This window comes from Syngnathus floridae, chromosome 19, assembly GCF_059516105.1.
Source record: "Syngnathus floridae isolate MCC-2025c chromosome 19, RoL_Sflo_1.0, whole genome shotgun sequence".
NCBI lineage: Eukaryota > Metazoa > Chordata > Actinopteri > Syngnathiformes > Syngnathidae > Syngnathus > Syngnathus floridae.
Window position 1 is genome coordinate 1110187 of NC_142431.1, and position 14237 is coordinate 1124423.

The 14237-nt window shown below is 51.5% G+C and overlaps 4 protein-coding genes across 9 annotated transcripts; 1 reads left to right on the forward strand and 3 right to left on the reverse strand.

Annotated features, from left to right (window-relative positions):
• Positions 1-2: 2 nt before the first annotated feature.
• rrm2 (ribonucleotide reductase M2 polypeptide) lies at positions 3-2657 on the reverse strand. Of its 2 annotated transcripts, XM_088362792.1 has the most exons (10): positions 2424-2657; positions 2281-2349; positions 1853-1999; positions 1664-1780; positions 1464-1597; positions 1304-1398; positions 1099-1232; positions 930-1034; positions 747-860; positions 3-498 (listed from the first exon to the last, which is right to left on the reverse strand). In XM_088362792.1, exons 1-10 carry the CDS (start codon positions 2511-2513, stop codon positions 346-348), a joined length of 1158 nt encoding a protein of 385 aa, XP_088218918.1. In that variant the 5' UTR covers positions 2514-2657; the 3' UTR covers positions 3-345. The 2 variants fall into 2 exon arrangements, with proteins under 2 accessions (XP_088218918.1, XP_088218919.1); XM_088362793.1 differs by lacking the exons at positions 2281-2349; positions 2424-2657 and adding an exon at positions 2081-2272.
• A 499-nt stretch (positions 2658-3156) lies between these two features.
• Positions 3157-6065, reverse strand: LOC148381410 (Krueppel-like factor 11). Of its 4 annotated transcripts, none has more exons than XM_088362802.1 (5): positions 5593-6065; positions 4851-5012; positions 4284-4782; positions 3781-4188; positions 3157-3175 (listed from the first exon to the last, which is right to left on the reverse strand). In XM_088362802.1, exons 1-4 carry the CDS (start codon positions 5608-5610, stop codon positions 3803-3805), a joined length of 1065 nt encoding a protein of 354 aa, XP_088218928.1. In that variant the 5' UTR covers positions 5611-6065; the 3' UTR covers positions 3157-3175; positions 3781-3802. The 4 variants fall into 4 exon arrangements, with proteins under 4 accessions (XP_088218928.1, XP_088218930.1, XP_088218929.1 ...); XM_088362804.1 differs by having other exon boundaries at positions 3158-3175; positions 3781-4088; XM_088362803.1 differs by lacking the exon at positions 3157-3175 and having other exon boundaries at positions 3217-4088.
• Positions 6066-6222: 157 nt separating this feature from the next.
• Positions 6223-9639, reverse strand: taf1b (TATA box binding protein (Tbp)-associated factor, RNA polymerase I, B). Its single transcript, XM_088362789.1, has 14 exons — positions 9519-9639; positions 9186-9284; positions 9024-9102; positions 8803-8900; positions 8645-8737; positions 8475-8580; positions 8230-8392; positions 8067-8166; positions 7848-7995; positions 7566-7740; positions 7358-7504; positions 7218-7285; positions 6916-7144; positions 6223-6730 (listed from the first exon to the last, which is right to left on the reverse strand). The coding sequence occupies exons 1-14, from the start codon at positions 9534-9536 to the stop codon at positions 6535-6537; spliced, it is 1719 nt and encodes a 572-aa protein (XP_088218915.1). The 5' UTR covers positions 9537-9639; the 3' UTR covers positions 6223-6534.
• Positions 9640-9888: 249 nt separating this feature from the next.
• On the forward strand, positions 9889-14207 carry LOC148381412 (disintegrin and metalloproteinase domain-containing protein 17-like). 2 transcript variants are annotated; one of them, XM_088362784.1, is made up of 17 exons: positions 9889-10145; positions 10548-10677; positions 10738-10868; positions 10942-11030; positions 11120-11291; positions 11372-11502; positions 11561-11647; positions 11717-11827; positions 11896-12141; positions 12224-12370; positions 12533-12732; positions 12826-12929; positions 13003-13137; positions 13205-13335; positions 13404-13571; positions 13649-13705; positions 13767-14207. In XM_088362784.1, exons 1-17 carry the CDS (start codon positions 10073-10075, stop codon positions 14043-14045), a joined length of 2391 nt encoding a protein of 796 aa, XP_088218910.1. In that variant the 5' UTR covers positions 9889-10072; the 3' UTR covers positions 14046-14207. The 2 variants fall into 2 exon arrangements, with proteins under 2 accessions (XP_088218910.1, XP_088218909.1); XM_088362783.1 differs by having other exon boundaries at positions 9890-10145; positions 11366-11502.
• Positions 14208-14237: the final 30 nt, after the last annotated feature.

Sequence of the window (14237 nt, forward strand, 5' to 3'; positions counted from 1 at the left end):
TCTCCTCAAAAACAAAATCTGTTTTTAATAGTTATTCTTATTTAAATATAAAAACATGACAATGTAAAAATACCCAGTTTTAGTGTAATTACACCAACCAACCCCAAAATCTTGTAGGCTCGGTCAGCCCTTCATAAATCCCCATAGTATTGTCACAAAAAAATGGTTTAATGTTAACACACCCTTACAAATAGGGCTTTAAAAACACATTTACTAATCATTAAAATAAACAAAATAATTCATAAAAACAAATTTGCATCAAATGTACAGACAAGTCCTGTGCGCTCTGAACAGCTGCTGATGGAAACAACTGTGTGAGGTTTCCATGGCGACCACAGGCAACTGTCAAAAGTCAGCCTCCAGCGTGAAGGTGTTGTCAGTGTTGTCCGCCATGACGCCCATCCTCTGGTACTCGCCGACGCGCTTCTCAAAGAAGTTGGTCTTGCCTTCCAAGGAGATGTTCTCCATGAAGTCAAACGGGTTCTCCACGCAGAACAGCTGCACAAAGCCACAAACGGACATGAGACAAACGGACAGAGCAACGGAAGTGTTTGATCGGGTCCGGCGACCGTTCAGTCGAGCGTCTATATCGCATCGCCGACCGTCCGCCGCCGGGCCACACGCCCCGCGACGTAACATGGGCGGCGACGCTCAGCCCCCATTATCGGCTGAGGTCCGTACCCCTGCGCTTCTCATCATGACGGCCACCCTCGATCCCCAAGTGACCCCCTTGCCCGACGGCTTACCTTGGAAAAGCCGAGCTCCATCATAAGGCGGTCGGCCACAAATTCGATGTAGCGCTTCATTAGGTCGCAGTTCATCCCAATCAGCTTGACGGGTAAAGCCTGCGTCAGGAATTCCTGAAACGCCAAGAGGAACGTCAGATGGCCCGAGATGGACTGACGGACGTACGGGCGGTCGGCGCTCACCTGCTCGATCTCCACTGCGTTTTTAATGATGGACGTCACCATTTCCACGGACGGCTTGTTGACAAGGTGCTTGAACATCAGACAGGCAAAGTCGCAGTGGAGTCCCTGAAAGCGCATTAGCTTGTTAAAAGCACATTCAAGGCAAAAAGATGGATAACAACGGACTGACCTCATCTCTGCTGATGAGCTCGTTGGAGAAGGTGAGTCCGGGCATCAGGCCGCGCTTCTTTAGCCAGAAAATGGCGGCGAAGGAGCCGGAGAAGAAGATGCCTTCCACGGCAGCGAAAGCAACCACGCGCGCTCCTAAAATCAGAATGGATGCAAACCAATCAATCAGTGGTCAGCAGACAAGGTGGCGGGCGCCCGCTCTTTACCGTAGTTGGCGTTCTTGTTGCCGATCCAGTTGAGTGCCCAGTCGGCCTTCTTCTTGACGCACGGCATGGTTTCGATGGCGTTGAACAGGTATTCCCTAAAGGGTTCAAACACCATGTTAGAGCAACTGCTACTGCGATGTCATTGTTACAATCAACGGACCTGTCTTTGGGGTCTTTAATGTAGGTGTCAATGAGGAGGCTGTACATCTCCGAGTGGATGTTCTCCATGGCAATTTGGAAGCCGTAGAAGCAGCGCGCCTCCGTCACCTGAACTTCCTGCATGAAACGCTCCACCTGGTGGACGCACAGCACGTCACGCTCATCTACACTTGCTCTTGGAAAAATCGCCCGGCGTCTTACCAGGTTCTCATTGACGATGCCGTCGCTTGCCGCAAAGAAGGCCAACACGTGAGAGATGAAAAACTTTTCATCTTCCTTCAGAAGTTCCCAGTCCTGCATGTCCTTGGACAGATCCACCTAGGTGCACGCACACGTTAGCACACAACATAAGACTCATACCGGCAGGTGAGAGCATGGTTGGGTGCGGACCTCCTCGGCGGTCCAAAAAGACGCCTCAGCCTTCTTGTACATGCGCCAGATGTCATGGTACTGGATGGGGAAAATGACAAAGCGGCGGGGGTTGTCCTTCAGCAGAGGCTCCACTTGGTCACCATTGTTCTTCTTCACGCCTTTGAGCTGGAACACAAATGAAATTTAAAACGGGTACTGCTAAATATGCCCGATCGTCACTTGAATTAGATGAAGCATGTGAGCTACCATTTTAGCTTGACGCAGCTACAGCTCGCAAGCGACCTCAACCGGTTTTGGCGCCCAACAAAGTCAACAGCGTTTACCAATTTGAGCAAGTCAAAATACGATAAGGCACACCCGGGTCTAATTTTCCTAAATATGTCGGTGAATAATAATCTGAAACAACTCGTGTTTAGCTATGTTGGCTAACCCATGACGTCACTTACCGGCGTCTCGACGAAGATTTTGCGCGCGGTTTTGGATGCTAAGATGCGCGCCGTGTTCAAGCTTGGAGGCTGTCAGACAAAAGGAGACTTTAGCATTCACTACTCAAAAGCTTTAGTGAATTGGTCGCTTGCCGCTTGCTCACCGTATTTTCTTTGTCCAGCGACATCTTGTTGACGTCAGCGGTCAGCGTGTTCTCCTTGAAGGCGGAAAGGGGCGAGCGAGCAGACTGCATTTTCGCGCAGAGAACAAAGGACAACTTAAATGGAGCCCAACTCAGACAGAAGTCACGTAGACGCGTAGCGACCGGGCGACTGACTGAATATTGGCGGGTTGCTGGGCTTTTTGTTAAACCCTTGGCGCCCGGATCGCTGCGGACCAATGGGAGGGCAGCTTGTGTGATGGGTTTGGTCGTGATGTTACAGAGAGACCAATCAGAATGTACTTTCCTCATTCAGCGGGAAGTTACAAAATGTCTTACAAAACTTCCCCAGCTTTTTGTTACATCACATTGAACTGCGATTGTAATTCTAAAAGACACACTTAAACCTTCAAACAGCAATCCGATAAAGAGTCTTCCACCTTTAGGTTTGACCTCCTCAAATTTAAGATGAGTAAGATCAGATCTTAAAACGTTGATATCGTGAAAGGACAAAACGAAAACAGCACTTTTTTGTATACGAAGGAGAGGAATACATTATATGTGACGAAATAATACTTACGAATTAAAGATCTAATGCATATTTTAGTTGGTACAAAATAAAGTACATGTAATGTTGATTTTGGCCACAAAGTGTCGCTGTCTTATTTGAATTCGGTCAGTAAGGCAAGTGGGCGTGGTTTATACCCAATACTCTTTTCTCAGGTGCTGCTGGGATTGTAGTCTTTTGGGGAAATCTAAGAAACAAATGGACTTTTGGTTGTAAACCATTCTAAAGTGACATTATTTCGTTCATTTCAATTTATTATTAAAACAACTTATTTTCTTACACAATTAATAACATGAGGTATTTTCTTCCTGACTACATAAACAAAATATTTATGAAGTAATAAGTAGTAGTAGGTAGTATCACAGTGAGAATATCTAATTGGCTGTGGAGTTACTTGACATTCACCTACAGTGGATTACGTATGTACGTCATTAAGAAGCAAGCACAACACTTATGTTTTGGTACACAGATGCAACAGATTATTTATACACACAGTAAACATCCTTTATACATACGTGAAAGAAAAGCGTACAAAAACAAGTTTTTAATGTTTAAAAAATGTAGTGCAATGTCACATTGTTATTGTTGTTTGTGTCTATGGACAACCCCCTGGTCGCCATCTTGTCTAATAAATTTGAAAAAAAAAATCCTGAGCGAGGAGAGTTTTGCGTTGCACGTCCGAACGCAACACGCACTTCTGACCTCTACCTGCAGTCATGCTAACATAGTCTGAGGTCAAAGTTGAAAAGTTTTGATGAGGATTTGGAATAGAAAACAGGTGGAGGTACTTACAACTCAGGATTTGTGAGGCTCCTCAACCCACCCTGAGGTGACTGTGAGGCCGACAGGAAGGACCGCGCCTGAGCTTTGAGCAAGGGTCCAGGAGGAGGCGGCGGCGGCGGCGGCAGAGGCGGGCCTCTTGGCGCTGGAGTGTCTGCGTGTATGTTTGGTCAGGTGATCGCTGCGCATGAAGCGACGTGCACACACGCCGCACACAAACTTCTTCTCGCCTGTGTGCGTGCGGCGGTGGCGGGAAAGTTCGTCGGAGCGGGCGAACTTTTTGTCGCAACCTTCCCAGCGGCAGCTGAACGGCTTCTCGCCTGCCGAAACAAACAATGGTGGTGAATACGGTCCGTCCATTTTCCAGACCGCTTGTCGTCATTAGCATCAAGTCTAAGAGGGGCTGGACTGGTCGCCACTCTATGTCAGGGCACAACGGAAACGTGAAAAACGGACAGGTCAATCCCAGTACACACAAAGTGTAGATCAAGTATGGAGCGGTGGATGTGGCCTACCTGTGTGCGTGCGCAGGTGTGCTTTGAGGTGGGAGCTCTTGAAGTAGGTCTTGCGGCATCCCTGGAAGTCGCACACGTAGTTGCGACGGCGTAACGAGTCCCCGCCAACGCTGCCACCGGCGCCTGTCGGCGAGTTGTCGGGTGTGGGCGCCAGGGGGAGAAGCTTGGCGCTGCCCGGGGTTATCGGCGTCCGGGCGGGCGGAACCACCAGCACGACAGCGCCCTGTGGCACGGCCGAACTCAGGAGGGAGAAGCTGGCCAACGGGAAAAGCTGGCAGAGGAGCGGCGAGACGAGAGGAGGCGGCGAGACGGGAGGAGACGGTGAGGAAAGCTGGGGGGTCACCCGAGGAGTAGCAGGTGACGCTCTGAGACTGTCGGCGGTGTGACGGACGACGCCAGTCGCCGTGGCGTTGCCGGCGGAGTCATCGGGAAGACGGCTTAGGACAGATGCGGCGATGTTGGCCTCACCTAAGCTGGGACTGCGAGGCGGAGTCATGCACTGCAAGTATGGCTCACGTCATTAACACGCAATTTTGCACATATCAACAAGTGTTGATATGCTCTCACCAGTGATGACAACGCCGCCATCTCATTGGCTGAGGGCGTGCCCAGCGAGTGCGAGGGGGCGGAGTCACACGAGTCGCAGTTTGGAGTCAGCGGGCGGGGCCCCGGCGAATTGTGACCCCAGAAACTCATGCTGACGAGCGCCTCAGCCGCCTCCAAGTCCACCTGCAGATCAAGCAGGAGGTCAAAGGTTACTTACAGAAAAAGATAGGATTTTATGATGTCACCACCTTCCTATGTGCTGATTGCCCAACACATAACCATAAGGGGGAAAGGGCAGGGCCACAGAGATGCAACTGAGTGACACATTGGCATTAGCTGAAGAGGCGTGGTCGGCTGACAGGAAAATGACCACGACAGAAGACCCGAAGCACCGCCTTTACAAGCACAATAAGCACCATACCAACAAACGCACCACGTGCCAGCAAATGGGTGCAAACAAACTGTCAACATGGTGAAATGACAATAATAATGATCAAAGTAGGGAGCCCCGTCAGATGTCTGTGTAGCCCACCTACTAATTTGGATTTAATATTATGAGAATATTTTTGTAAATTGTTTTTCCACCCTTTTAAACCTCGGGGAACAAAATCCTGGAGCCGTGCATGATGATGACGATGAGTCAAGTGAGGACAACTGGAGTGGAGGTGACCTGAAATGAACCCACCCCAGACAGAGGGGAGGAAGGAAGAGACGTACGGAACGGAGCAGAACGGCCTGGTTGGACCCGGACGTTGGGACTTACCTGGCGGGGGAGCAGCATGGCGGCCGAGAGACGCGGGGAGACAACGGACGAGGTGTTCGGGAGGATCCGCCGGCCGGGCGGGCTGGCGCGCGCTTGAGCTCACGCGCCAAAGACAAAAACAACAGGAAGCAGACGGGGGCGGGGGTGAAAGAAGGTAAACGTCGGTCCACACGCGGCCAATCAGTAGCAAAGGTGTAGCAGGCGTCGACCAATAGGCAACCGGGTGGGGCGTGGTCATAGCCGTGAAAGGCGCTTTGGTCGGGGGCGGGGTGGACGGCTGTCTGAGGGGCGGGGCCAAGGAGTCAGCGGTGTCACGGTAAACTCAATGAACCCAGTGAACTCGTGCACGCGCTGCGCGTTGCCGTCACGTGCCCGCGCATTTCTGGAGAAGGTGCTTGATGCACTTATCCTTACCAGGCTGGCAGCAGGCCGGCATGAGGTAGCAAGTGACACATCATCCGGATGCACACAAAGAACCTGCTCCATACCTCGCTTCACTACGCCCCTTGACAATAAAATATCATCTTGCAATTTGGACCAAGAAAGGCCAGGGACACTTAAATGAAGTCAGGTGGAAAATGCAACAAAAACACTTACAAGCGCCTATTGAGTGTGCACAGTACACCGAAGTCAAAGTTCATTCACAGTTTTATCCAACAATCAAATGAGACCAAGTATAAACACACACGTGCACATGGATGCAAAAGCAGACTCAAAGTTTGACTCAAATAAAGGTAAAATGCTGTCATGTTATGAATCATTCTATAACCCATTGGAAACGTATTTTGTTATTGTTTGGCTGAACATACAAAAATATATGTGTGCTTTGTTTTGTGGATTTCCACCTTTTGTCTTGAATGCATGATAAGTTAGTGTTTCATCTGGCCACAAGGCGGCGGTAGAGGAGTCCAATGGAAAACCAAACCTTTTGTCTTCTTTTTGTCACGACGTGCTCCTGTTTGTTTCTGTTGTTTGTTTTGTTTTGCTGGAGAGGACACGCCTCTCAATTTTCATCACTTCCTGGTGCAAGTCGGCCTGGCTGACTTGCAACAGGAAGCAGAAGAGCTGCAGGAGCCACAGGAAAGACCGCGACACTGTGGCCTCCATTGCCTTCCAAGTGCAGCTACCGACACAATTCCTGAACAGAAAGAAAAATGAACATTTGAATGGATTAAATTAAAATCTTCCTTTCATACAGAGGTGCCTTGCGTCTTTTGGTAAAAATGAGACCATTTTAATCTTGACATTTGAGGAGGCAGAAACAGATGAATTGCATTTCAATGAAGTACAGGAGTGTGTCGACGAAAGGAATGAAACGCTTACCGGGGGTGGCAAGATGCGAGCGGCAGGTGCCAGTACGCCTTGTTGACGGGGGTCAGGACTTCCTGTTTCAGGCTGACGACGGCATCCAGCCTATCGTGGCGCAGACTGGGGCCGTCGGTGCCGTTCGCAGCCCCCCAGCAAAACGTGAAAGAGGACGGCGCCGCGGGGGGTGCGCGTTGATTACGCTGTGACAATCTCTCCAAACACAAAGCCAGCTGCTCTGCCATTCCTCAAAGCGTACACACAAACACCTTTTGAGCTTTTTGACACCGCTGCCACGTTTGCACTTTCCTTCGTCTTACTTTTTTTTTTCATGACGACATATTTGAGCTTCCTGCTTGGGTAAAGCGGCGCGGCCTTCCACTGCTTCCTGTTGGCAGTGCACAGGTAAACACGCTGAAGACAACAATACCGGTCTGAGGCCCGTCAAGCGGCGTCCCACCTGGCTGCGGCGCGATCCCGCGCCCGCTGCGCTTGGAGCTTGGCGGCGTGCAGCTGACGGTACCATCTCCTCAGGCTGAAGACGCTTCCCGGCCTGTGAGACGTCTGTTCTTCGGTCATCAGCTTGCCGGCGCCGTCCGACAAATCCCTGAAGGTCAAAACCACGATCAAGTACTGTAACGCTCGGAGGAACCGGAAAGCGGCGTCACCATTCGGTGCGGTCGTCCATGCCGAAGAGGAGCTTGATGGCAACGATGATGAGGGCGGCGGCTTGGACGTCGTACTGGGGCAGCGCGGCGTGGCTTGATGGTTCCGACGTGACCTGCATCATGTCCGCAATGCCGCTGCGCTCCATCAGCATGCGAACCCACGGATAGAGCTCGTCTGGTGGAGGAGGGTGTTACCATGGTAAAAAAAATAAAAAGCATCAATCATTAGGTCTCGGTTGACTTTTCTCCCCGGCCCGAGTTAGTACGTTAGCATTAGCATACCGGGGAGATTGGCGTCGACCAGATAGCGCAGGCTGAGCATGGCCGGGTGCAGCGGGTCCTGGTGCCGGATCGCAGGAAAAGGCGGAAGTCGCAGGAAGCTGACGAGCGTCTGGGCCTTCCGGTGCAGCTCCTGGTGGGTGGGGACGCTCTGCCAGGGGGCGCAGCGCTGTCAGGGCCCGAGATGGACATAGGGAGGGAAAATCTGTGGAGGGGCCTTACTTGCACGGTGAAGATCAGGGCCTCGGGGCAGTCCAGTCTCATCTCTTCTGGCAGATCCTGGTAGGCGTGGATGTACGGGATGTGTCCGTCGTTGGCTAGCCTGCAGACGACAGATACACCAGGTGGCTCTTTGGTCTTCAAGGCAGGGTAGTTTGCGGCTCACCTGAGAAGGTCGCCGAGCGTCAGCGCCTGGCGACTCCACACCAGCGCCAAGTGGAGCAGCGCCAGCGTCTCAGTCATTCTCATGTTGCTACAGCGCGACTTGCGACGAGGCGTCGAGTGGGCGTTGATGCTCTGGGAGGCTATCGACCAATCGCTGTGGCTTTCTGCGGGTTCGAGGGTCACAGGTTAAGCCCACCGCTCACGATTTTTCACACATGAGTCTGCAGCTGGCGTGCTGAGTCTGACCCGCTTGCGATGTGGCTGGGCTGCTCAGGCACGTCTCGCCGTCTGTCTCGCTGGCGGATAGGAAAGACGACTCTGCCCCTCTTTCCAATTCCTTATCCACAACTTGCTGAAGACAAAAAAACAACAACTCAATGTCAAAAGTGTACGACGTCTCCGACAACAGGCCTTACCACTTGAAATTTGGCGCTCTCGTCGGGGTTATGCGTGTACGCCTGCTTGCTCATCTGCAGGAAGCGTCGCCACAGCGGCCACAACACGTCGTCCTAAAGCACAGCACAGTCACGACACGCCCACACGGGCAATCACGCTACGGCATCCATAGTGCCACCTTAAAGCTGGGCGGGACACCCAGCATGATCAGCGCGGCCGCTTGCTTCATCAGGATGAACTGGAAGCCTTCGCACGCCACCCACTGGCGTCTTCGCTCTGCGCGCACACACATTGATAACATTGCTGCTGCGGAACTCATAATTGATAACAATGACTTATATTTAGTAAGAGGTGCCAAAGAAGGGGAGAGAGAAGAGGGCAGAGGACAAGAGCACCCACCTGTATTCTTTACTCGGCCCATGGTGGAGACTTTCGTCAATCCCGGTGCAGTCAACACCATGTCCACGACGTGTGCTCTCTGAATGCACAAAGGCGGCAATTTGAATTCTTCACTCACTCATCACAAGGCAGCATGGTGACAATCTACAGAAGGCAACCCACCTCGATGACATTGTGACACGACTTGCAGAAGAAGCGACCCTCTTCCGACAAGGCCCAAGCCACGGAGCCGCATTGCCCACACGCCTCCTGGTAGTCGCCCTGCATGTGTAGTAAACACAATTATAAGCATTGCTAAAGTAGACTTCCATATTAGTAGCATAAAAAATGTCAACTCTTCAGATGTCAAGATGGCGGATATTTTCGGACTACATAAACTCCCTTTACCAGAAAAACACGGACAATTCAGATATTTTGCCAATATGAATGATGTCTTGCTGCTATAAAGCGTCGTAAAAACATTTAATTATAACAAAATAAAAGAGGGTACTAGACCGTGAATTCTTCGTCCATTTGTCCACAGGGAAGGTTTTAAAAAGATAAGTGTGACACTTTTGGAGACGATCCTCACGTGTTACCCCGATTGTTTTGGAAGTGTTCTTCTTCGTTTTTTTGTTTTTCCACAACTGAACCTGCACTGCCACCTACAGGGAGCAACGAGAACTGCAGCTGCTTTTTCAAAATAAATTGGCATTAAAACACAGGATTTAAATAAATTACGTAAACATGAAAATCAGTTCTGGGTTATTGACGCAACGTTGTTTTATCGTAAGACAAGTGAATTATTGTTCGATTAAGTACTTTTGTTATGAAGCCGAAACAATAGCTTCCGCTTTGATTGCTTCTGCTTCTCCCAACTTGACTTCTCAGCTGAGCGTCTTCCTGGTTTTGTCAATTTTACGTCCTTTTTTTTTTTTCCTTCTATGACAAAAGAGTCCATCTGAACCGGAACACTAAAAACTTGAAATGTTTCCTCAAGTCTCCTATTGAACAACAACAAAAATGAACTGCCGAGTTTAACGTTTTGGTGACGTCCCGACAAAGTGAACATGTTGATGCAGTTTTTTTTCTTGGTTTTCACGCAAAATGAAGTCTACACGCACTCACAAGACCCGCAACTCTGTAAGTCTCTTTTACATACAAACATATTGCACATAGAGCTTTCGTGCTTCTATTTATAGAGCTGGATTTTTTTTTCCATAAATAAAAACGTACTGTAAACACATACCGGTAGCCTGCAACACATCTAGATCACTGAGCAGCTAAACTAAAACTTTTATTTACTTCTACATAGTGAAAAATTTTGATGTTTCGTTAATATTAAGTACACATTTGCATATCAACTTGTTATGAAGAGGTCTGTACTAGTGTAATAGACACCTACAAGGCTGTAAATACCTATACACGTAGTTTAAACATCCTATCTTGATTATTACCTAGGATTCATATAGTCGTTCTTTGCAGAAGATAAAGAATACAATCATTGTCTGTGAGTACTGTTACATTTTCCGGTGTGGTCCTCAGCATCTCTGAGTGCAATGTTGGACGACTTTGACGTGCTGTCGCCGTCCAGCGTACACACGCACTCCATCCGCCGCCGAGACCTGCTGGCCACTCATGTGGAGAAAGAGATCAGCTTCCACGCATTGCAAAGGTCGGGCAATATAAAGAGTTTTTAAATGCTCAGCGACTGACGCTCAGGTTGCTGTGACAGGGACTTCCGTCTGTACCTGAGGAACAACGAGCACATCTTCACCGAAGACTTTTCGGCGTGGGTGGTGGACGACGATGGCGAGCGAAGCCTGAGCGTGGACCGCCATGCCTTCTTCACGGGACACGTCATCGGTGCCTCCCCGATTATTGCGAGAATGGTCAACGGTTGCCTTTTTCTTATTCTTTTTTCTTTCGGTCTCGGCAGGAGAAGAAAACTCACGCGTTCAAGCGCACGTGGATGATCGCGACTTCTCGGCCCGCATCCTCACCCGGGAGGCGGAGTTTAACATTGAGGTAGATGCTGTTACATAATTGTCAATAGTCAACAAATCAATGAAGGTTCATCTCAAGGGATCATTTGAAGCAGTGTGTTGTGGTTTCAGCCTCTTTGGAGGTTCACGTGGCCCTCCGACGGCCGTCTGCTGGTCTACCGCACGGACCGCATCCGAAACATCAGCCGAGCCCAGCGCTCGTCCGTCTGCGGCTACGTCAACTCCCACCCCAGCCACCTCCTCCCCGACGGCCTTCGCCGCGCCGCCGAAGACGACGAAGAAGGTATGGCAGTGTCTGTTCCTGATGTCACTTCCTCTTAGCAAACCTGTGACTGTATGTTGTTGTTGTTGTGCAAGCTTCAGAGTCCGCCTGGCGTGCACGCCGTGACGTGCACCCTCACAGTAAGAACACGTGTCCGTTGCTGCTGGTGGCCGACCATCGCTTCTTTACGCACATGGGACGCCGCGACGAGAGCACCACCCTCAACTACTTGGTAAGATGAAGGCCGAACCGATGTATCGGCTAAAGTAGCTAAAATCTTGGACTTACAGATTGAGCTGATGGACCGCGTGGACGACATCTACAGGAACACGTCATGGGACGAGGACTTCTCAGGCTACGGCGTCCAAATCCAGCAGGTCTTTAGTCACGAGCGCGGCCGAATGTCGGTTACGTATTCTTGACTTGCGCTTTTGCGCGCGCGTCAGATCATCATCGAGAAGACGCCGACCCCCGTGGCGCCGGGAGCCATTCACTTCAACATGGCCGGAAGTCCCGTGGCCGGTCGAGACGTGTGGGATGTCAAAAAGCTCCTGGAGGTAAAACCACAACCCGCTCAGCTCCACTTTGGAACACACGCCCGAGACCTTCTCTCCCTCTCTTGCAGCAATTCAGCGTGGACGTATCGGAGAAGGCGGCCAACGTGTGCCTGGCGCACTTGTTCACTTATCAGGATTTTGACGAGGGCACGCTGGGCCTGGCGTACGTGGCGCCCATCAAGGCCGACATCCCCGGCGGACTCTGCTCCAAAGGCTGCCCGTCGACCAGCACCGACGCGGACCCGCACCGCCTCATCTATCTCAACACCGGACTCACCAGTACCAAAAACTACGGCAAGACTATCCTCACCAAGGTCACCCCACCGTGCTAGCAAAGGCAACACAGTGACCACGTGACGCACGGCGTGTGACCCCGGCTACCTTTCGGCCCAACAGGAAGCCGACTTGGTGACCACTCACGAGCTGGGTCATAACTTTGGGGCGGAGCATGACAATGACCCCGACTGCGCCCCCCAAGAGGACCAGGGAGGGAAGTACGTCATGTACCCCATCGCCGTCAGCGGAGACCAGCTCAATAACAAGGTCAGTCGCCTGGATGACAAAGTTGGTCCGTGACCTTTGACTTCAGCGACAAGATCGGTCCATCCAAGTTGTAGCCTAACTCTAGTCCGAGGTTCCAGTCCTTGTTCTGATGTCCGTCTGGCGTTTGTGCGTTGTCCGACTTGTCTCATACGTTGTATTTAGGTGTTCTCCAAATGCTCCAAACGTTCCATCGTGAAGCGTCTCCGCTCCAAAGCGTCGTCATGTTTCAAGGAGCGTACAGTCAACGTTTGCGGGAATTCTCGGGTAGAACCCGGAGAGGAGTGCGATCCCGGACTTCTGCACTTAACCTCTGACCCCTGCTGCACTGCCGACTGCCGCCTAACACCGGGGTCGCGATGCAGGTCAGACACTGTTAGCCTGATGCTAATGCCTGTTGGTATGGAAAGAACACTAGCGTGTCGCTAATGTTAGCGCATGTTGCTACGGACGTGCAGTGACAGGAACAGCCCGTGCTGCAGGAAGTGCCAGCTGGAGGCCGCGGGTGAGGTTTGCCAGGAGCCCATTGAAGCCACGTGCAAGGGACGCTCCTACTGCACAGGTCAGCGACAAGTCACGTGTGCTCTCTCACGAATGCATACTCACGTTTATTTCTGTGTTGCCGTTTTTTTAAGGCTCCAGTGCAGATTGTCCACCTCCAGAGAACGCTGCGGACCAAACGCCATGTTTGGACAGGGGCGAGTGTCAGGACGGATCATGTGTCCCCTTTTGTCTGGCTGTCCCCAAGCTGGAGCCCTGCGCCTGCAATGGTATGCCATCCACCGTCGGTCCTTGTGTGAACCCCGCCACCATTTTTTTTTTTTCTCGTCCTTCCAGAAACCACCACTTCCTGTAAGGTTTGCTGTCGAGGCAGCGGCGGCATATGCGCCCCCTACCGAGATACGGCCGGTCAGTTCTTGTTCCTGCGTAAGGGCAAACCCTGCACAGTGGGCTTCTGCGACGGCGCGGTAAGAGAGTTGCCAGGAGGAAGTACACGTGCGCTTGCTCCTGCGTATGTGACGTGTGGCGTCTGCAGGGGAAGTGCATGAAGCAGGTGCAGGACGTGGTGGAGAGACTGTGGGACTTCATTGACAAACTGGACATCAACACCTTTACCACCTTCCTGGCCGACAACATGGTCGGCTCCGTGGTGGCCTTCTCTCTGCTCTTCTGGATCCCCTTCAGCGTGCTGGTCCACTGTGTGGTGCGTGGACCCCGCCCGCCGCACGCCATCGCAATGGCGACGACACAACGGTTGACTTGTGTTGTTTTGCGGCTCAGGACAAGAAGGTGGACCGCCAGTACGAGCAGACCACCAAGTCTCTCTTCTTCCCCAGTGTAAGTAAGCAACGTCCACTTGCCAACTGCAGATCCCTTCAGCCCAGATGCTTTTCTCCAGAACACAGAACTCCTGAGCAGCCTGGAGTCGGCTTCCGTGCGGATCCTCAAGCCTCCGAACGCGCGCTTCCAGGCTTCCAGCCCCGTCCCCCCGGACAGCCCCAAGATGGCCACCATCGTCGAGGACGAGGCGGCGCTGAAGGAGGCGTTCGGGCGGCCGCAGGGAACAGTGGCGCGTTCCTTCGAGGACCTGACGGAGCAAAGGTTGCCGAGCGACGTGGTGCCACCCACCAAACTGCGGCATCAGCGCCGCACCGATGCCAAAGAGACGCTATGTTGACTCGAGAGACCGGGGTGACGATATTGTGGCTCAGGATCTTTGACTCCATTGACAGATGTTGACTCCTCATCCACATCACAATCTAACTGTGGAAACAATAAGGTCACCAAACAACACGTTAGTTGTAAAATATGAAATAAAATGACCCACCGTGTGGATGTACCCACGTTGTGGCCTTGAAACTTGGATGAT